This window comes from Furipterus horrens, unplaced genomic scaffold, assembly GCF_987537825.1.
Source record: "Furipterus horrens unplaced genomic scaffold, mFurHor1.1.pri manual_scaffold_5, whole genome shotgun sequence".
NCBI lineage: Eukaryota > Metazoa > Chordata > Mammalia > Chiroptera > Furipteridae > Furipterus > Furipterus horrens.
The window spans coordinates 102,759,707-102,781,667 of NW_028327175.1; the positions used below are offsets into that span (position 1 = coordinate 102,759,707).

Here is a 21,961-nt window from a genome sequence, read left to right on the forward strand (position 1 = left end):
TGCTCAGCAGAGACCCAAGCACACAATATCAGACTGATCAAGGCTGATTCCTTTTTAGGTGTTAGCTGCTCTCAGTCCCTAGCATCCTTAGGTCATCTACCAACCCTTCAACCTTCTTTATATCTTAAAACCCTGGGGCTCACTTGGAAGCTGTCTTTGCTCCTTTGGCCCAGTGTCGCACTACCTTGAATGTTTTCATGTGAGGTACGAGGAGTGTCTACGTCCACACTCTCTGGACTGTGAAGAGTCTGACAAAACGATCCATTCAAAGATGTCGAAAACCATAACAACTGCTTGGCCTTTTTGTCACTCCAGGGGCTGAAATTCTGAGAGTCTGTCACATTGATGTCAGATGTGGATGAGACCATGGTGAAGTTCGAGTTCACCAGCATTTTTGCTGGAACATTCATATTTGAGGGTAGATGGCTTCGGACCCCAGGTGGAACATTCTCAATGTCAATGATGATTTCATTCACTTGGTCATCAGACAGCATCTCTTGCATCCTCCAAGCCTAATTCTGCACTGGGGTGGGCTTCCACAGACTTCACACAGCTGTCACAGGGCATTGGTGAGAACCACTGAAAAAAGTGATAACATCACAGAGGGATGCTCCACTCACATTATTTTAAATGTCAGAATGAGTTTGCCAAAGCCAGCTGCACACAAATCAGAACATAACTCCCCACATTTATAATACAGCTGTCTTCCTAGGTGTGTTTTCTTGAAGAGAGTTCTATCTCAGTAGCTAGGTAAGAAACCAGAAACAGAATCCTTCATTAAAGACAATGGGATTCTAGAAATGGAAGCTAGAGATTCTTCTAAATGACTCATAATCACGGGGTAAGATTTTCTTTTTAATTTGGTCTCTCTGGTCTAAAACTTATATTTTATATTCATAATTTTACATGCCTATATAAATCTAGACGGGTTTATAGTGAAACAATTATTGTCTACTGATTGCCTTGAGTGGCCAACCCTGATACTTGTCTGCCTCCCAATATACATCCTCCATTTTTCTCCTGTGCTCAGTTAAAATTCTCCCAGTCTTCTTTGTGGCTAAGGGTGCAGTGCACCTGTGACCCCATTTTGGCCAATGAAACATGTGGCTTACAGGGATGCACTTTAAAAGGTGACAGTTTGCCTGGTTTCACCTTTTGCTCTTCACCATTTCTCATTCTTCCTGACCAGAGGCTGCCATTTTGAAAACAAGAGGACAAATATTCATCTGCTAAGGATGGTGGAGAAAAAAGCAGTAGAAGGAGCCGCAGTCCTAGAGAGCATATTGGCAGAGCTGCTATAAACATTTGGACTCCCTCCCTCCATGCTTCTTGTTACATGAAAAAAATAAACCCCTTTGTTGTTAAGCCAATGTCCTATTTCAGTGTCAGGCACCTGAACACAATTCCTATCCTACGGACCTGACTTGGAAATCACCACAGCCAAGCTGCTTATTTAATAATTGGAGAAACTGAGGTACAGAGAAATGAACTGACTGTCCTCCTCATCACATTCATTAAAATGGCAGGATTGGACTAGAAGTCTACTCTTCCTGAACAATGATAATTAACAGTAACAATACCTGCCATTACAGCAAGACAAGTACTTACTTGTTTTCTTTCATTTTTTAAATTGTTGTTCTATTAGAGTTGTTCCAATTTCCCTCTGTTGCTTTCCATGGCCCTGCCCAACCCCTGCTCCCACAGCAATCCCCACCCTGTTGTCCATGTCCATGAGTCATTTATACCTGTTTCTTGACTAGATCCTTCCCCTTCTTTTCCTCCCTCACCCCTTCCCCACTCCCTTCTGGTCACAGTCTGTTCCTTGTTTCCATGCCTCTGGTTCTACTTTGCTCATTTGTTTGTTTTGTTCATTAGGTTCTTGTTATAGGTGGTATTTGTCTTTTGCTGCTTGGCTTATTTAACTTAGCATAATTTTCTCCAGTTCCATCCATGCTGTCTCGAAAGGTAGGAGTGTTCCTTCTTTCTTTCTGCTGCATAGTACTCCATTGTGTAAATGTATCTCAGTCTTTTGATCCACTCATCCACTGATGGGCACTTAGAGTGTTTCCAACAGTTGGCTATTGTAAATAGCACTGCTAGGAACATAGGGGTGCATAGGTTCTATTGAATTGGTATTTCAGGATGCTTTGTGTATAATGCTAGCAGTGGAATCACTGAGTCAAAAGGCAGTTCCATTTTTAGTTTTTTGAGGAAATTCCATACTGTTTTCCATAGTGGCTGCACCAGTCTGCATTCTCACCAACAGTGCAGTAGGGTTCCCGTTTCTCCCCATCCTCGCCAGCACTTGTTGTTTGTTGATTTGTTAATGATGGCCTTCTGACCAGTGTAAGGTGGTATCTCATCGTGGTTTTATTTTGCATCTCTCTGATGCCTAGTAATGTTGAGTATCCTTTCATATGCCTATGGGCCCTCTGTATGTTCTCCTTAGAGAAGTGTCTGTTCAGGTCCTTTGCCCATTTTTTAATTGGATTGTCTGTCTTCCTGGTGTTGAGTAGTATGAGTTCTTTATATATTTTGGAGATCAAACACTTGTCCAAGGTATTATTGGCAAATATGTTTTCCCATACGGTTGGTTCCCTTTTAATTTTGCTGATTTTTTTTTAGCCATGCAGAAGCTTTTTAATTTGATGTAACTCCATTTGTTTATTCTTTCCTTTATTGCCCTTCCCCTAGGAGACATATTGGCGAAAATATTGCAGTGTGGGATACCTGAAGTTTTACTGCCTATGTTTTCATCTAGGACTTTATGGTGTCATAGCTTACATTTAAGTCTTTTATCCATCTTGAGTTTATGCTGGTATACGGTGCCAGTTGCTGCTCTAATTTCATTTTTTGCATGTGCCTGCCCAGATCTCCGAACATCATTTATTAAAAAGGCATTTTTACTTTACTTTATGCTCTTGCCCTCTTTATCAAATATTAATTGACCATAGAGACCTGGGTTTATTTCTGGGTCTTCTATTCTGTTCTATTGATCTATGTGTCTTTTCTTATGCCAGTACCAGACTGTTTTGATTACACTAGTCTTGTAATATAGTTTGATATTAGGTATTGTGATACCTCCAATTTTGTTCTTCTTTCTCAAGATTGCTGAGGCTATTCAGGGTCGTTTTGGGTTCTATACACATTTTTAAAATACTTGTTCTAATTCTGTGAAATATGTCATTGGTATTTTAATAGGGATTGCACTGACTCTCTAGATTACTTTGGGTAGTATGGACACTTTAATGAGGTTAAGTCTTCCAATCCATGAACACAGTATATGCTTCCATTTATTTATATCTTCCTTAATTTCTTTCTTCAGTGTTCTGTCATTTTCTAAGTACAGATCTTTTACCTGCTTGGTTAAGTTTAATCCTAGGTACTTTATCTTTTTTTAAAAGTATATTTTATTGATTATGTTGTTACAGTAGTCCCAATTTTTTCCCCCTTTACTCCCCTCTACCCAGTACCCCCTTTCCCCCAGCAATCATGCATATAAGTTCTCTGGCGTCACCCTTTCTTATGTTATTGTTAACTTACCCCTACCTATTTTGTACCAACCAATTATGCTTCTTAATCCCTGCACCATCTCCCCATTTCTCCTCCTTCCCCTTCCCAGTTGATAACCCTCCAAATGATCCCCATACCTATGATTCTGTTCATATTCTGGTTTGCTTAGTTGGATTTTGTTTTTACTATTTTTTAGATTCAGTTGTTGATAGTTGTGAGTTTGTTGTCATTTTAGTGTTCATAGTTTTGATCTTCTTTTTCTTAAATAAGTCTCTTTAACATTTCACATAGTAATGGCTTGGTGATAATGAAGTCTTTTAGCTTTACCATGTCTGGGAGGCACTTCATCTACCCTTCCATTCTAAATGATAGCTTTGCTGGATAGAGTAATGTTGGTTGTAGGTCCTTGCTTTTCATCACATTGAATACTTCTTGCTAGTCCTTTTTTGCCTGAAAAGAAGAAATCAGCTGATGGTTTTAAAGGCACCCCTCTGCTTTTCTCTTGCTGCTTTTAAGATTCTCTCTTTATCTTGAAACTTTGGCATTTTAATGATGATGTGTCTTGGTGTGGTCCTCTTTGGGTCTAGCTGGTTTGGGATTCTCTGTGCTTCCTGGACTTATATGTCTATTCTCTTTGCCAAATTTGGGAAGTTTTCCTTCATTAGTTTTTCACATAAGCTTTCAATTTCTTGCTCTTCTTCTTCTCCTTCTGGCACCCCTATGATTTGGACGTTGGCACGTTTAAAGTTGTCCCAGAGGTTCCTAAGCCTCTCCTTATATTTTTCAATTCTTATTTCCTCATCCTGTACTGGTTGACTGTTTTATTCTTCCCTATGTTCCAAATCATTGATTTGAACCCTGGTTTTCTCCCCTTCACCATTGGTTTTGTATGGATTTTCCTTCGTTTCAGTTAGCATTACCTTCACTTTTTCCCTTAAGCATTTTCCATACTCAAGCATATCTGTCAAGACTGTGAGCATCTTTATCACTAGTGTTTTGAATTCTGAGTTTGTTAGATTGGCTATCTCCTTGTTGCTTAGTTCTCCCACTGGAATCTTGATCCATTCCCCTCTTTGGGCCATACTTCTCTGTCTCCTCATCTTGACAGGCTCCTGTATTTGTTTGCCTCTGTGTCTTAGGTAGAGCTGTCGCTCCTGTTACTTGTAAGGGGCGGAGCCTTAGGTATTCATCAGTACAGGGTGACCTGTTTCACCATGTTGTGGCACTGTATGTGGGGGAGGGGTCTCAGAGGGTACAATGCCACTTGCTCAGCACTCACCCCTTTTCCAGGCACTTCTCCCACTTCCGTATGGGACTGGTGCCTCTCTAGCTGTTGCCCTGGCCGTCATTCCCAGAGTGGGTGGGCCTGCGGACATTATAGGACCGTGGGGCCCCTTTAAACAAGGTGGACTCTGCTGGGAGGCCAGAAGTTTCTTCCTTGGCCCCAACCTCCACTGGTTTGCACAGTCATTAGCAATGAGGCTTTATTTTCCCTAGTGCTGGGACCGTTAGTGGCACGGTCTGGTCTGAGGCTGGGAACACTCCCCAGGTGTCTCTCCCAACTTTTTAAAATGTGTGACTGTGCTTTCCGCTGGCCTGCCACTGCCACTGCTGCCACCACCACACTGCGTCCTCTCCGCCTTGGCTCCACTCTTACTTCCTGTCTGGATGAGTATTTCTTCTTTATATCTTTGTTTTTTGGACTTCTGTGCAGTTTGGTTTTCTGGAACTTCTGGTTGTCTCTAGTTTTAAGGTAGTTGTATTCCTTCTTAGTTGTGGAGGGAGATGAGGCATGTCTCTCTAGGCCTCCATCTTGGCCAGAAGTTCCCGTTTGCCAATATTTTTCACTGAGGATTTTAGCATCTATGTTCATCAGCAATATTGGCCTATAGTTTTCTTTCTTTATTTTGTCTTGACCTGGTTTTAGAATTAGGATAGTACTGGCCTCATAGAAAGAGTTTGGGGGCCTCTGCTTGTTGAATTTTTTGGAATAGTTTGAGAAGGATAGGCGTTATCTTTTATCTAAATGTTTGGTAAAATTCACCTGCGAAGCCATCTGGTTCAGGATTTTTGTGTGCCTGGAGTTTTATTATTACTGCTTCAATTTTACTCATTTTTATCAGTTTATTCAGGTTTTCTGCTTATTCTTGATTCAGTTTTGGAAGATTATATATTTCTAGAAATTTGTCCATTTTGCCCAGGTTGTCACATTTCTTAGCATACAGATGTTTGTACTACTTTTTTATAACCCTTTATGTTTCTGTGGTATCGGTTGTGATTTCTCCTCTTTCATTTTTGATTGTATTTGGGTCCTTTCTCTTCTTTTATTAATGAATAATATTAATGAATTTTATTAATAGGCTTGTTGATTTTATTTATCTTTTCAAAGAACCAGTTCCTGGATTCATTGATCCTTTGAATTGTTCTTTTAGTTTCTATGTCATTTAATTCTTCTCTGATCTTGATTATTTCCTTCCTTGTATTCACTCCGGGCTTTGTTTGTTGTTTTCCCTCTAATTCTTGTAGATGTAGTGTTAGATATTTTTATTTGATTTTTTTCTATCTTTTTTTAGGTAGGCCTGTATTGCTATGAACTTCCCTCTTAGAACTGCCTTCACTGTGTCCCAAAGGTTTTGGGCTGTTGTGTGTTCATTTTCACTTGTTTCCAGAAGGTTTTTGATTTCTTCCTTGAGCTCATTGTTAACTCATTTGTTACTTAATAGCATGTTACTCAGTCTCCATGAATTTGAATGTTTTTGAGTTTTTTCCTGGAGGTTGGGTTCTAGTTTCAAGCCATTGTGATCTGAGAAGATGCTTGATATAATTTCAATTTTCCTGAATTTGTTGAGGCTTGTCCTGTGTCCTATCATTTTTGGAAATATTCCATATGCACTTGAAAATAATGTACATTTTGCTTCTTTGGGGTGAAAGGTTCTGTATATATCAATTAAGTCCATTTGATCTAGAGTGTTGTTCAATGCCTCAATATCCTTGTTTCTTTGCTTGGAAGATCTACCCATTGTTGACAATGGAGTGTTAAAATTCCCTACTATGAGTGTGTTGCTCTCCATATCTTTCTTGAAGTCCTCCAAGATTTTCCTTATATATTTGGGTGCTTCTACGTTGGGTGCATATATGTTTACAAGGGTTATATCTTCTTGATGGGTTATTCCCTCAAGTATCATGAAGTGCCCTTCTTTGTCTCTTTTTATGGCCTTTGTTTTGAAATCTATTTTATCTGATATAAGTATTGCTACTACAGCTTTTTTTCATGTCCATTTGCTTGAAATATTTTTTCCATCCCTTCACTTTCAGTTTGTGTAGATATTTTGTTCTGAGGTGGTCTCTTGTACACAGCACATATGTGTGTCACGTTTTCTTATCCATTCAGCGACCTTATGTCTTTTTGATTGGAGCATTTAATCCATTTACATTTAAGGTTATTATTGATAGGAACTTATTCATTACCATTTTTTTCCCTTTGTACCTTGTGTTCCTCTCTCTCTCTCTCTTTCTTCATCTTAAAGCAATCCCTTTAGCATCTCTTGTAATGCTTGTTCGGTGGAGATGTATTATTTTAGCCTCTTTCTGTCTGGGAAACTCCTTATTTTCCTTCCATTTTAAATGAGAGTTCTTTCTGGGTCAAGTACTCTTGGTTGCAGGCCTTTGCTTTTCATTACTTGGAATATTTCTTGCCATTCCCTTCTGGCTTATAATGTTTTTGTTAAGAAATCAGCTGGTAGCCTTATCAGAGCTCCCTTGTATGTGACTAGCTTGCTGCCTTTAAGATTCTCTCTTTATCTTTTGAATTTGGATTTTAATTATCATGTGTCTCAAAGTGGGTCTTTTTGGGTCCATCTTTTGGGGACCCTATGTGCTTCCTGGACTTGCATGACTTTTTCTCTCATCAAGTTAGAGAAGTTTTCTGTCATTACTTTTACAAACAGGTTTTCTATCCCTTGCTCCTCTTCTTCTCCCGGTATCCCTATTATATAGATATTATTATGTTTCATATTGTCCTGCAGCTCCCTTAAACCCTCTTTGTTCTTTTTCAGTCTTTTTTCATTTTGTTGTTTTGTCTGGGAATTTTTTTCTACCTTGTCCTCCATCTTGCTGATTTGATCCTCTGCCTCATCTAGACTGCTTTTAATTCCTTCTACTGTGTTCTTCATTTCAGAAATGGTATTATTCATTTCCTCTTGGCTTTTATTAGTAGTTTCTATGTCTTTTTTCATGCTGGTATAGTTCTCAGTAAGTTCCTTGTAGCTTCCCTGGAGTTCTTGGTAGTTCTCACTGAGCTCATTGAGCTTCCTTATAACCATATTTTTTCACTCAACATCTGATAGTTTGCTTGCCTCTATTTTATTTAGCACCTTTTCTGGGGAGTCTTCCTTTCTTCTTGATTGGTGTTGTTTCTCTGTCTCCCCATTTTAGGTGACTCTTTTTGTTTCTCCTTCTTATATTGATTTGCTTTGACTCCCTGTCTTCATGGTGTGACCTTCTTATGTCAGGAGACCTAGGGGATTCAGTGGTGCAGTTTCCTTGATCTCCTGAACTAGATGTTTTTGAGATGTCCTTTGTGCCATTTATGTGGGCTCTCTTGTTGTAATTGGGTTTTGGTTATTCCTTGGTAGGTCCTTCTCTCCAGCTGGCTGACTGAGAATCACTCTGCCTACTATGTCTTGTATGATGTTGTACAGGTGCTGCCAGGACAAAACCAAACAGCCCAGGAAACAAACCCACACCTGCAAAAATAACCCCCACCTAGAATCACACTATCAAGAGCAAATGGGCCAATATTAATAAAGGTGTAAAGAGATTAAGATTAGTATAAGAAAGGAAAAATGAATTTGAGATTACTAACTGAAAGAAAAATGATTTTGAGAGGGTGGAGGGAGGAGCAATAATAAGAGTAGAGAATAGGTACAAGGTTATGAGAGAAAGTAAAATCTGCATCATAAATGGAAAAGGGAGGGAAGAAGGCAAGATGAAGTAAGAGAAAGGAACCATATAGTATTAAGTTTAAACAGAAAATTGTATATATAGATTATTTATATATAAAATTATATATAATTACTTATATATAATTATTATGTATATAATTATTTATAGATATACATATACACATATAAAGAGAGGAAGAAAAGAAGAAAAGAAAAAAATAGGAAACAACTTGGAGAAGAAGATCCACCATAGCACCACTGATGACCAATGAGCAAAGATTAATATGATTGGGTTGGCAATAAGAGGAAATAAAGAAAGAAAGGAAATACTTAGAGATGTCTAGCAGAAAGGGAAGTGATTTTGAGATGACAGAGGGAGAAGGAATACTAAGAGTGAGGAATGAAAACCATGCTAAGACAGAATAAAATTAAAATTTAAAACAAAAAAGATAAAGGGCAGAAGGAAGGCAAAATGGAGTAGGAAAGAGTAATGGTAAAGTTTGAGATCTGAAACACGAGAAAAGTGAAGGTGAAGGAATAAAATTGAAGAAATGCAACAACAACCTCCATATCCACAACCAACGAGCAAATATTCATAAAGGTGGAGAGAGAATAAGGGTATTTTAAAAACAGGAAAAAGAATGTGAGATGACTAATGACAAGCAAAATGGCTTTGAGAGGCTGGAGAGGGGAGAAATAGTAAGAGTGTAGAATGGACACAAGTCATAGCAAGAGAGAAAATAGAATTTAAAAGGAAAATAAGAAAAGGAAATAAGGCAAAATGGAATAAGAGAAGAAAGTAGGAGAAAAATATGAGATTTGAAATAAACTATAATATAAAAACTAGTGACTTAACATGCACATACTTGAAGGATAAGAAATGAATGTTAAAAAGCTATACAGGAGAGAAAATAATGAAAATCATGAAGAAGACCATGGTGGAATTCATCTCATAAGTATCTAGTGTTTACCACTATCTACTCTTTCTAGGTCTGCCCCTGGTGCTGTCAGATGGTGTCCCAGTCTGGTCCTAAGCAGCCTGTTCAAGACTACCAGGAATCCACAGTCTGTGGCTGTCTCCTCCAGTTGTTAATCTAGTCAATCTGTAATCAGCAGTCAGGCTTAAGCACCACAGGGTAAGGCACAGTAATTCCTGTGGGCAGGGTTAATGCTTCACCTCAGGCTGATGCCACTTGGAGGGGAGTGTTCTGCCTGAGCAAGATGGCTCCTGCAGTATGGGGGATGACTCAGCGTGGAGATCCTGTTGGCTGCTCCCTCAGTGCTTTCCCCAAGCCACCATTCCCAAACTCTCCTCAAGCATCTCTAGTCCACTCTGCCCACACTTTGCTGGAGCCCAGGGTAAGTGGCTGCAAATGAAATTTTATGCATTGGCCCTTTAAAAGGCTTTCTGTGATCCCAGCCATCTCTCCCTGGCAGGCAGAAATCCTGCTGCTTTTCACAGCTGGAGATTATCTGGGTTCCTCTCTGGCTCTGATGCTGCAGATCAGGGAGCCCAGCTTAAAGTTTAGATCCCACACTTCTCAGGGGGAATCCCCTGGCTGCTGAAATATTTCTCTGGCACTTCAGCTGCCACCTGTGGGAGCCCAGCCAGCCCTCTTACACACTCCGCCCCAGTCATGCTATGGTGAAGTGGTTTCCTCTGTCTGTCTGTGGCTATAAGGCTTCTCTCCAGCTATTGTTCAGTTGGTTATTCCAGATGATCTCTCCACAATTTAGTTGTAATTCCAGATTTGTCACGGGAGGGGGTTAGTGTAGCTGCCACCTACTCCTCTGCCATCTTGGATCTCCCAAGACAAGTACCTTAAATGGAGTATATAATTTAATTGTCATCATCACCTATAAGTAGGTATATAATAAACCCCACTTTATATCTAAGAAATCTTAAGTCACATAAGTGGTAAGCAGCAGAGCAAACCCAGGTCTGTCTGGCCCCAAAGCAGGGCCTCTTAATCACTTCACCCTGGCCCCTTCCTGTTACAAGATGTTGGTGTATAACTCATTCATTCATAAAAGAATCAATATTTATGTGCACCTACTATGTGCCAGGTGCATCCTTAGGTGCATCCATCAAAGTGACTCTTTATCAGGAGGCTGTCCTCCAACTAATAGCACATGGTTTGACAATCAGAACCAACTCAAAGCAAAGTGGTAAAGTAAGTCAGGTTTATCTTTGGACCCTCCATTTCTTTACTTGTCTCCACTTTCTGGGGGTCCTTCCTTTACCAGAGGCCCCAAACTTCATGCTAGCTAGATAGAGCAGACTGATGAAGTTTAAAGACATTTATTTTCCCTAGTAGTTAAGCCATTCTCTGCTCTAGTTGGAACCAAATGGAGATTGTTTATGTCCCCATGATCTTCCATCCCAAGTAGCAATAACTAACCCTTGTAGATGATACACACCCCTGACCTCTCTTCTCTGTTGCTTCGTTTTTTATTTCTTAATCCCTGCCTCTGATCAAACTTTCACTGTGACACAGAGTGATCAGAACTTCCTGACTGATTTCAAAGTCTTCTGTCTTTCACCAGTTCAATTTCTTCTTTACTCTACCATTATTAATAATGATATGGTAATTCAGAAAAAAATAGATTAAAGCATGGTCACCTCACCAACAGATGCATTAGCCACAAGATGAACATGTGACCCATTCTCCTTTCCTCTGGTAAAAATGATTAGTCCACATGTAGGCATGTGACCCCAAAGAGTGCTGGACAGTCTGTCCCCAGAACTGACTAATAGACCCAGGGAGAAAGAAATGCATCTTAATGAGGTTGCTGAGCTGAGGATGTGCACATAGTCTTGTTATTAGTCATGCTCCCCAGCCTGTGGATAATGCTCGACTATGAGGTGAAGCTTAAAGATAGGCTCAGTCAAGCACAGATGAGACATAGATGGAGAAAAAGAGAGTCCAGGTGGCACCAAACCCCTGGCTTCAGACTCAGAGACCCTGGTTCCTGTAACTCATTCGACAAATATCTCTGAGCACCAGCCATGTGCCAGGCACTGTACAAGTGCCAGAAGGTAATTCTACCTTCAATTTTTTGTATTCCCCAATTTCTTTGCCCAACACAAGCCAGTAAATTCATTTTGGGCCAGTGTGACTTGGGTTTCTGCCACTTGCAACCAGAAGAGTCCAAATGAAGTTACCTTGATATCCAGAAGAGAAAAAAAAATTATGCATGTCTAAAAGAAAATGTATGATATGTATGACAAATTTAGCAAGTACCACTTAGTTAACACACCAGAGGCTAAGAGGAAATGGCAGTGTCTACATTGGATGTATATTCCTTCTCCAGCATTGAATTTTTGGTCGTTTAAGCCTTACCTTGGGGTGACTTGTGCCAATCACCCCTAGATGGGGGGTTCCTGTAAACTGGGTCAGGGATACTTTCATCCACATAAGCAGGGTTCACTGGAATGACAAAGCAGGAGATATCACCATTAATTCCACCACACTAGATATTACTGAGCATATAATGGTCAGTAAGACTGAGACCTTGACTTCAAGGTTCTAACAAACTAATAATTAGGCACTTGGGTGAAAAATAGGACACAAATACAGAAACAATGCTGTTTAACACAAACAGCCTTGATCAATGGTTTTCATTTGACTACAAACCATAGTTAAAAATAGCTGTTACACTGAGATCCAGGATATGTCTATATACGTATAACTAAAAAACAAGTTTTACAAAACAATAGTTTGCTTGACTATATAAACAGCACTCCAATATATTCTTCTTATTCTCCATTTATTATATTTCATTTTAAAAAATTGATTTCACGACTTGTTAATGTGTTACAACTCAGAGTTTGAAAAATACTTGTCTACGAGGGAAGGATGAATAGGTGGAGCACCAAGAGTTTTTAGGCCAGTGAAAATATTCTGTACGATACCATAATGATGGGTACATGTCATTATACATTTTTCCAAATCCATAGAATGTATAACACCAAGAGTGAACGCTGATGTAAACTATGGACTTTGAATGATGATGATGTGTCATTGTAGGTCCATTGATTGTAGCAAATGTACTACTCTGGAGGAGATCTTGATAATGAGGGAGGCTTTATATGTGGGGCCTGGGAATATATGGAAGTTTCTATTATCTTCTCCTCAGTTTTACTGTGACCCTAAAAAATAGTCTTAATTTAAAAAAATTAAGCCATAAAACAAAAATATCTAGGTGAATTTAGAGGTTCCTTCCTATTATTTTATGATGATTCATAAATGAATTGCAAATAGGACACGATTTTCCTATGGACAGAGTCCAGTCTTGTTATCTAAATGACAGTGTCATATTTCAGTATCTTCTTCTTCAATCCATGGTAAACATTAAAGGCTCAACTCTTGAACAGAGGAAATGAAGCACATTTTGATGGTGACACACAGAAAATTACATTGCAGGATATTCTGAAACTTCTTGCCGAAGACCAATTCCCATGTTTGCTACTTATTAGCTGTGTGCTGTGGCCTTCGGCATGTTATTTAACCTCTCTGAGCTTCAATATCTTAGACTCTTGAAGAGAAATAGTATCCTTTTTTCATTATTGGCCCCATAAGGTGTCTTTTTAAACATTTCTTCCTCACTGCCCTCCCCCATGAAATGTTAATACTACAGATAGATTGTATACTGAACTATATATCTGTTCATATACAGTATGTGGATTCGTGCTTTATATATAAAAAGAGAAAGATTTTTTCTGGCCTCTTAAAAATAATTTTCATTCCATGGCACTGATTTTGCCCCATTGATAATGCATGGCATACGGTTTAGAATAGCCCAAACAAATGTTTTCTATGCAAATGTGTAACAGGCGGTGTTTTCCATTAGTGCAGGCAATGCATTCCACCCCTCCCTCTCTGCCTATGTCACACTCTTCCCCATCTGTCCTTTCAGGGCTGAGCACTCCTCCATCTGCACCAACCAGCACTTGGGTCCCTTTTTCTGTTCTTGGCTGAACACTCCCTCCCTTTTCCAGTCCTTGTGGGCTCTAATTTCTTATAACATTGGTTTATGTGTAATAAACTGGCTTCCTCCACCAGTAACAAGTCCCTGTTTTCCTCCAACAGAATAAGAACTGGTAGAATTTCCATTGCCTCCCAGAGCTAAACCTTTGTACCCAGCAGATTCTGAAGATGATGTGATTTTTCTCACATTAATGTCTGTTTGCTAATTTTCTTTAGTCTTAATGTGCCAGTGTCACACTTAACTTGAGGAGAGAAATACCTCTCACTCCCTTTGCCTCACAGTAGATTTCAAATACACAGGTGCTGACTGTCTGTGAACACCTTTAGGACGTGCTAAACTAAAGCTGACCATGGGCAGCACACAAACTGAATTTAGCCCACAGGTGGTTTTGTTTGTCCAGGTCAGTGTTTTTATTTTTTTAAATTATTATTTTGGAGCATGTAAAAATCAGGGGGGGTTCACATAAAAAAACAAAAATGCCTTGTTTCTTTAGAAAAATCTGAGGATCTGGCCACAATGAATCCTCATTTCTACATAACCACAATGCATCGAACCTGAACGTTGGCTACCTCACGTATGCACAGCCCCTACATTGCCTGCTCTTATAATTGATGATACTGCTTCTCTTCTAGACACTGAGTTCACAGTCCTTGTAAGGTGGGTGTCTGAATGGGGAGGGATAAACCAATTCTTCTATTACTGCAAATCTTTAATGATTGCTGCCCTAAGCCCATTGAATTTTAATTTCTTCCCAAGACATGATCCTCATCTTAACAAATGCTTACCATAGCCATTGTCAGTGTGGCCATATGGATTCACCATCTGCATGGATTGCATTTCAATGCTTTCAGGGTAATCTTCATTCTCTCTTGCAAGCAAGCCCAAGGGGCCATCACCCCCATGATGAAATGAGGGATGGATTGAAGATGTTCTGCTGAGCACCCTGAAATCCCAGAATGATGGATGAATATCCATCCAGTAGCATGGTAAGGACAGTCACCCACCCATCCATCCATCCATTTCACAAATGCCAACTGAATGCCAACCATGTGTTAGTCATGGGCTGGGGGTGAGGACATAAAGATAAAGACATGGGGTGTCCACCCTCCAGGAACTCCCAATAGAATCTGGTAGAGCTTCTTAGAAAAAAACATAAGCCATTCTTATATAAGTAGCAACTGGTAAGTATCAGAAAACAAGACCAAGAAATTCAGAGGAAGGAGAGAAGAATTCTGGCTGGGAGTTTGGGGGGAATCTACATCCAAGCTGGAATTAGAAGGATAAATTCATACATAAAGAATTAGGAGGAGGGCATTCTCAGGATGAAGAACAGCATAAATAAAGGTGTGAGACCAGAAAGTACTGAATATACAAAGGCAATGATATGAAAATCAATTAACCTGGAACAACAGTTCTCAATTTTTTGTATATACCAATTCCAAGGCTACACCCAGCCAATTATATAAGAAGCTCTGAAAGTTGGGCCCAGGCATCTGTATTGTTTTTAAAGTTCCCCAGGTGATGGGGTAATTCTAAGGATCAGTCAGGGTCAAGAACCACCGACCTTGAACATAAGCTTAAGGTAGAGAAGTGACGTGAGAGGAGAAAGGGGGTCAAGTCGGGCTGGGCTTTGGCTGGCATCTTACAATTAACACAGTGCATCCTCATTCTTTAATGTTCTCACAGGTGCGGCCTCTCCCCAGCGGTTATGGGGACTCATGGAAGATGAGAAGCAAAGGAGTGACAGGGTCAAATGTGTATTTCAGAATGTTCTGTCAGGCAGGGGGGACAAGACCAAGACATTTTGACCTGGTTCTGTTAACTCTACTATTTAAGACCTGAAGACATTTTGACTATGCTACACGCCAAATCCCATATCCTTGTTCCTTGAGATAACTACAAGCCATTAGTTTTTGTTGATTTTATACATATTACTAGTAGAAACAGTACACACAAAAAAATGAGACTCATATTGATTAAAATTTCACATGGTAAAATTTAAATTTAAAAGTTTTTTAAAATTAGAAAAAAACAACTAAAGAATCACATTTTGTTGGCAGCCTGAAGATTGAAAAATTTAACCCAGGAAAAATTAGACTTGGTAGAACTAAGTCACCCAAACTAGCACTGTAATGTCCAGAACTGCAACTCGTAAAATTCGTCAATGACGAAAACTTGATGGAAAATTAAAGGTTTTTTTATGGCTCTGCCATAAAGATAACCAACTAAAGAATTAAATTGAGTTCATGGAATTATATCTCCAAACTATTTTTATTATAATGCATTCCTGTTGATATACTTCTAATTAGAATGTTTGGATTCGTAACTATTAAGTCTTAACCCTATGAAGTCTTTGACCTGCAAAGTAGCAGGTCAAAACAGTGGGGATCTAAATGTTTTGCAGAGAATGAATACCAAGTGGGGACTGGGGAGGATGTTATCCAAGCAAAAGGTGATGAAAAGTTATGTTCGGTAAAGGCTTGAAGCCTCAGGCTGAGAGTTCATGGCCCAGGCGAGATTTACAGGTAAGTATGAAAGTTTCACCATAACTTCGGTTCATGAAAGCCATCATACATGTCCCTAACCCAAACAATGCCAACCAAGTTTCATTGACTCAGCCCCCACCCCCAGCGGAGGGAGATGCCTGCACTTACTCCGTGGTCATTTCCGGAGTCTTGGAAGAGCCATAATCATGACCATCCTCAGTAGCTGGGTAATCAGGCTCCACCCAAAAATTTGGCGAGTTCTGATAGTCCTCAGCGCCAGAATAGTCTGGTTTCCCTAAAAAGTTTGGAGAATTAGGTTGATTCTCAGCACCTGGATAATCAGGCTTTCCCAGAGTGTCTATGTATGATTTGATTCTGGAACCAGCAAATTCTTGATTCCTTCTAGAGTCTTCATAGTAATTGGAATTGCCTCTGGGACGAGGATGGTTAGCATTTCCCTGAGCCCCAGGGTAATTTGGTTCTCCTCTGGAGCCCGCATAATTTCCACTGCTTCTGAAACCTGCAAAGTCAAGATTTCGTTGAGATTCAGAGTAGTCTGGCTCTTTGAATGAGTCTGGATGGTATGGATTTCTCCAAGATCCAATATAATCTGGCTTTGCCAGAGATGTGGGATGGTCTGAACTTCTTTGGGAGTCCACAAAATATGGATTGCTCCTGGTGCCAGGGTGATTTGAATTACTTCGAGATCCAGGATAGTTCGGCTCTGCTAGAGACCTGGGATAGTCTGGACTTGTTCTGGAGTCTGCAGAGTATGGGTTGCTCCTGGTTTTGGAGTAATCTGAGCTGTTCAGTGGACCTAGAGAATCTGGATAATCCTGAGTTTTCAAATACCCCGGCATGCGGTTCCGTGACCTTGAATAGTCAGGGTAATCTGGCTCTTCCTCATTCCCGTTATTCCTGTAGTAGGCAGACATGCTGGTACAGATCCTTTACCCTGGAATGTTCAAGTGTTCTTGCATTTGCGTTACTCAGGATCTTTTTTTAAATCTGAAAAACAAAAGGGAAGAAAAGGTCAGGTATTTTCCTTTCTTCCCTACAGAGGTTGCTGGTTATTTGCCAGTGTTTGTCCTCCTTTCTTTCAGAGTTGGGTACACAGCTGCTCAGAATAAAGTCTATGTTTCCCAGCCTCCTGTGCACCTAGGTGTGGCCATTAGCGTGATTAATGGAATGTGAGTGGAAGCCATATGTACAACTTCTAGGTGGTATGGCTAAAGGGAAGGGGTATTCCTCCCATTCTCTGCATTTGCTTCCTATGGGCTGGAACATGGAAATGATGGTGTGTGATGGTGGGCATGCACACAAAGGCAGCACCCAACCTGGGGATACCAGCACAACTGAGGGAAGAAGCCTGGGTGGCTGTTGTTGTCACAGAACAGCGCTGATATATCAGTGTAGGCTCTTATGTAAAGAGCAAAAGAAATGTTTATCTATATAAACCACTGTTTCTGGGGTCTCTGATACATGTGGCCAAACTTATATCCTGACCAATATAATCCCTTGGTTGGGAGGGAAGGGTACAATGAACCAAAAGACTGGAAAGAACAAGAACTTTTTGAGCACTCTGATTGTACTAGCGGTTCTAGGGTTCAAGCATAAATTGGTATGAGTGCCTGAAGGAAGAATGGTTAATGGTAACTAAAGGACTTGGGTAAGGAGAAAACTGGTACCATCTCTTCCAGTTTGAAAACACGACTTTGTGAGCTCCATGAGTTCGAATCTATAGACACAGCATATTTTCAAATCAGAAGTGTTGAAGTTTTAATTTCTAGGTGTGCTGGATATCTGTTGCTTTTACTTGCCTATTATTCATTTCCCCTGCTTTTGGCATCAATGCCCTGATTTTCCTCTGGGTACCCGCCCCTCCCCCACTTTTGGTCACATGAGCCAGGCCTGGCCAATCAGTGTCCACCATGCCCCTGGGCCCAGGGTCTGGTTCAGGGTTGGGTACCTAACCCAAGTCAGTCTTCTAAGACTTTGACTAGAATAACTGGGAAAGACGTGTTCTTGTGTCATTAGGGTTGCTCTGGTGATAGACTGTAAGACTGAAACTGCTGATGTAGTGTCAATAGGAACAGTGAAGAAAATAGTAAGTAGGGGAGGAAATTTAAAAGAAAAATCAATAGGATTTGTGGACTGAACTGATATGGGAAGGGTGAGAAGGAAGAAAAATAAAAGACAAAAGTATCTCCAGGCAAGCAAACATTGGATGAATGGTGACACCTTTGAAAAATGAAAGTAGACTATATTCAAAGTTCAGCTGATGTTGACAAGTTTATCTCTATGCAAATGAAACAGACTTTCTGTTGAGTAATCAGAGCTAAAAACAATTAACCTTCTGCCATCACCTATAGTCTTAGAATGGTCATTTGCCATCTCAATTCCATATTTCTCAGCATAATGGAAGTCCATTTCTTAAAATGTTGTTTCTGCCCAGTATCGATTTCTCTCTTTTATGGTAACAACTTTTCTTTGAGTAACACCCTCACTCAGTCCAGGTGTGGACATGTGAATAAATCAGGATTTTTTTTTTCCTGGCCATAGTGATTGGGTCAGGGTATATAACCCCGTCATAACCAATAAGATTCAATTCTGGGAGTTTGGCCAGACATGTTGGGAAAAGAGACGCTCTCTGGTGCCAACAGGGAAGAGAACAGAGCCAAGAAATAAATAGAAATAGAAATCAAATGCCGATGACATTATTTAAGCACCTGAATCCAGTCATACTTGAAGGCGAATGACCACTGAATACTTGATTCATTACACTCTCTTTTTGACTTAAGTTATTTTGAGATGGGTTTCCGTAATTTGCAAGTGAAAGAGAAGAATTCTAAGGAATATGCTGAGTTTTGCAAACAGAAACATCTACACAAATTGTGAGTGCTCTGAAGACTAAATACTATGCTTTATTATTAATTATTTTTCATAAGATGGAAATTGAACCTATTCATTTCCTTTTATCGTAAGACTAGATATTAATACATTTATGGTCTTGGTCTTCCATGTCCTACAAAAACCTGAGTTATTACGTCTAACAAGCCAAATGACACTTATTAAATTAAAGAAAATAAAAACAGGTACAATAGAACCAGCCCAAAAGAAATTAATGCATTCACCAAAAGGCAATGAGAGTGTTCACAGTAATTTTTTAATAAGTGCCAGAAACTGAAAACAACCCAAATGTCATTCAACAGCAGAATGAATGAATAAATTGTGGCATACTCCTAGGATGAAACACTAACAGCAGGAACCAAGACTGAACTTCTGCTACATGCAGCAACATGGATGCATCTCACAGATGTAATGATGAGTGAAAGAGTCAGATAACGAACAGTGAAAGAGTACACACTGTGTAATATTTATACAAAGTTCAAGAACAGGCAAACTAGTAAATGGTGATATAAGTCAGAATTATTTTGGAAAACGGAGGAGATGAAAAATGATGCGAGGAAAACTCTAGCATGCTGGAAATGTTCTATATGTTGATCTAGGTGGTAGTTACCTGGGGGTTTGTGTGTGTGTGTAAATTCACCAAGTACACTTTAGAGCTATGCACATCTCTGTGAATATATTACTTCCTAATTTTTAAAAGAAAAGTAAAAAGACATAAACTAGAAGCTATAATACAAAAACCTTCTATTTCCCCAGGAGGTCACTATACCAGTTACCTGAATTAAATCATTTCTCTATGTGATGCTGTAAAATAAAAGTGGTTAGGAACCCAGATCTTGGCATCAGGTAGAACTGGATTTAGTTTCTGTCTGCTGGCTGTGTGAATTTGGACAAGCCACTTGACCTCTCTGAGTCTGTTTCCTTACCCATCCAGTGCTGAAAATAATATCTCATAGGGTTGTCATAAGGAATGACTGAGAAAAGGCACATAAAGGAGCTGGCACCAAGGAAGCATTCACTGAATGAAAGCTTCTTTTTTCACCACTATTTCACTTTATGTGTAATGTAATCCCTGGAAACTTCCAAAAGAGAGAGGGAGTTGGTAGACAATAAAAGCCATGCACTCAACCAGGTCATGATTAAAGAAATAGGAAATGTTTCATAATGAAGTAAAGGAAGGAGCAATTCTGCAAAATTCCTAGCTTGTCATAGGGACTCTTAACTAAATTTTGCTGTGAGCTTATTAGCCCAGACTGAAAATATTAAGTGGTGAAAATATTACTTGTGAATAAGAGGAAATATATCAGTTTTGTAAGAGGGCCATACCTCTTCCCAGAATACATTTTTGAAAAGAATATGTCACGGGAACCCTCCCAAAGGGATCAGATAACCACACAATAAAACCAGGAGCAGAGTGGGGAGGAGACTCTGGAGTCCCCTTCAGGCCACTGCAAGGAGATGCGCAGCCACCTTGCAGTAAGCCAGTGGCACATGGCTATTTCTGGTCAATGGGCTGTGAGCATAAGTGACTGTGACACTTCCAAACCAAAGCATTTAAGAGCCAAAACACAACCCACTGACATCCATTTTCTCTGCTGAGGCAACCAGTGCCATTTCAGGTAGGGTGTCAATCATCGGCCTGGTTCCTGCATGACTCCATGGAGCACAGCTCACCTCTGCCTCCATGAACCCAAATTGCTTTTATGAGCATGAAATAAACTTTTATTTGTTAAACCATTGAGATTTTGAACTTGTTTCTTGGTGTGCCAGAGCTTAGCCTAGCCTGACCTATACAAGGTCATCTTTGTTTAGAATCTTTTATAAATCTATTCATATATATTTATTCACATATACAAGTATATTCATATAATACACACAAACACACATATATATGAAGATAGATGATAGGTAGATAGATAGAAATATGGTAGATAAGTAGGAAGTAGGTGGATGGATGGGTGGATAAATAGATAGATATCATATGTGATCAACCAGCAATTACTTTCAAGTTTATTGATACAGTTCTCTGTTCTACTAATGTCATTAGACAGGAGCTTGTGTACTGCATGTCTTTTTCACAGTCCAAGCCCAAATGGTGCTCTAACTACTATCACGTGCACTGGGACAAATTCCTAAACAAATAATAAGCTAAGCCCACAAAAAAGGATTGGGAAAGAAGAGGGAGGAGGAAATAACTATAAGGAAATAGTCCTGTATCAATGGTCAAATGAAGTGGGTGTGGTCTTCTAAGAACTTTACTCATAGATTCCTATTCACTGTTAGGGGAACAAATATCCTGTCCTTTCAAAGGGATAATTCTTCTTTGTGCCTTGGAAAAAGCACAAAGGGGATACTATCAGTCTTTCTCTCTCCAAATTTTACTGCTCTAGCACCTTCCTAAAAGGGCCAATGAACGTCTATTTGAGTCCTCCTTTATCATCCCATTTAGGGTTTCCCACTTCATTGTTTCAAAGGTTTTCAGTCACACTCCCAAGCAACTATACGCTTTCTAAGACTGTTAATTGTGGATGCCCTATTTGATCTTCAAGGCTCCTAGTTTGAATGGGTGATCATAATAACCTTGCATTTGTCATTCAGCTAGTCCAGGAATATTCAAGATTAAATTACAACAGGTCTTTGAGTAACATTGTGCTCAATGTTGTTTCATTATAACACTGTAGAAAATTAATTCTTGTTTATATCAATTAGTCTGTGGTAAAACTGGCTTTGTTACACATCATTTCACTTGAAGTCGCAGAACCTATTGATAACATTAAGTAACCATGATGAGATCACATTAAGGATATTTAACTGGATCTCCCCTGCTTCACAGCTTTGCCAATATTAAAGCAACATAAACCAAGGCAAGCCACCCACGAACTCTTTCCTGCAGCTGCCAAAGTGACCTCACAAAACACAGAGATTCAGAGTCTTTAGGGGTTGTTAGGTCAAGCTTTGTATATAATAACAAAAAAACTGGAAACAATCCAAAAGTCCATCCACAGGGGATGGGCCAAATCTGTCAGCACATCTGCATAATGAAATATTATGTCGTTATCAAAAAAGCATGCTTTCGACTGACATGTACCAGCCCAAGATGGCTGGTCATGGTTCTTC

At 39.7% G+C, this 21,961-nt stretch overlaps 1 protein-coding gene across 2 annotated transcripts in view; it reads right to left on the reverse strand.

Moving 5' to 3' along the window:
- TMC5 (transmembrane channel like 5) overlaps nt 1-21,961 on the reverse strand; it is a 68,713-nt gene that overhangs the window by 28,707 nt on the left and 18,045 nt on the right. For both annotated transcript variants that reach the window (XM_090276950.1, XM_090276949.1), the window contains exons 3-5: nt 16,103-16,942; nt 14,234-14,391; nt 11,801-11,887 (exon numbers count right to left, since the gene is read on the reverse strand). In XM_090276950.1, coding sequence (XP_090133076.1) covers nt 11,801-11,887; nt 14,234-14,391; nt 16,103-16,869 — 1,012 coding nt within the window. In that variant the 5' untranslated portion in view covers nt 16,870-16,942. The remainder of the gene's footprint in view (nt 1-11,800; nt 11,888-14,233; nt 14,392-16,102; nt 16,943-21,961) is intronic.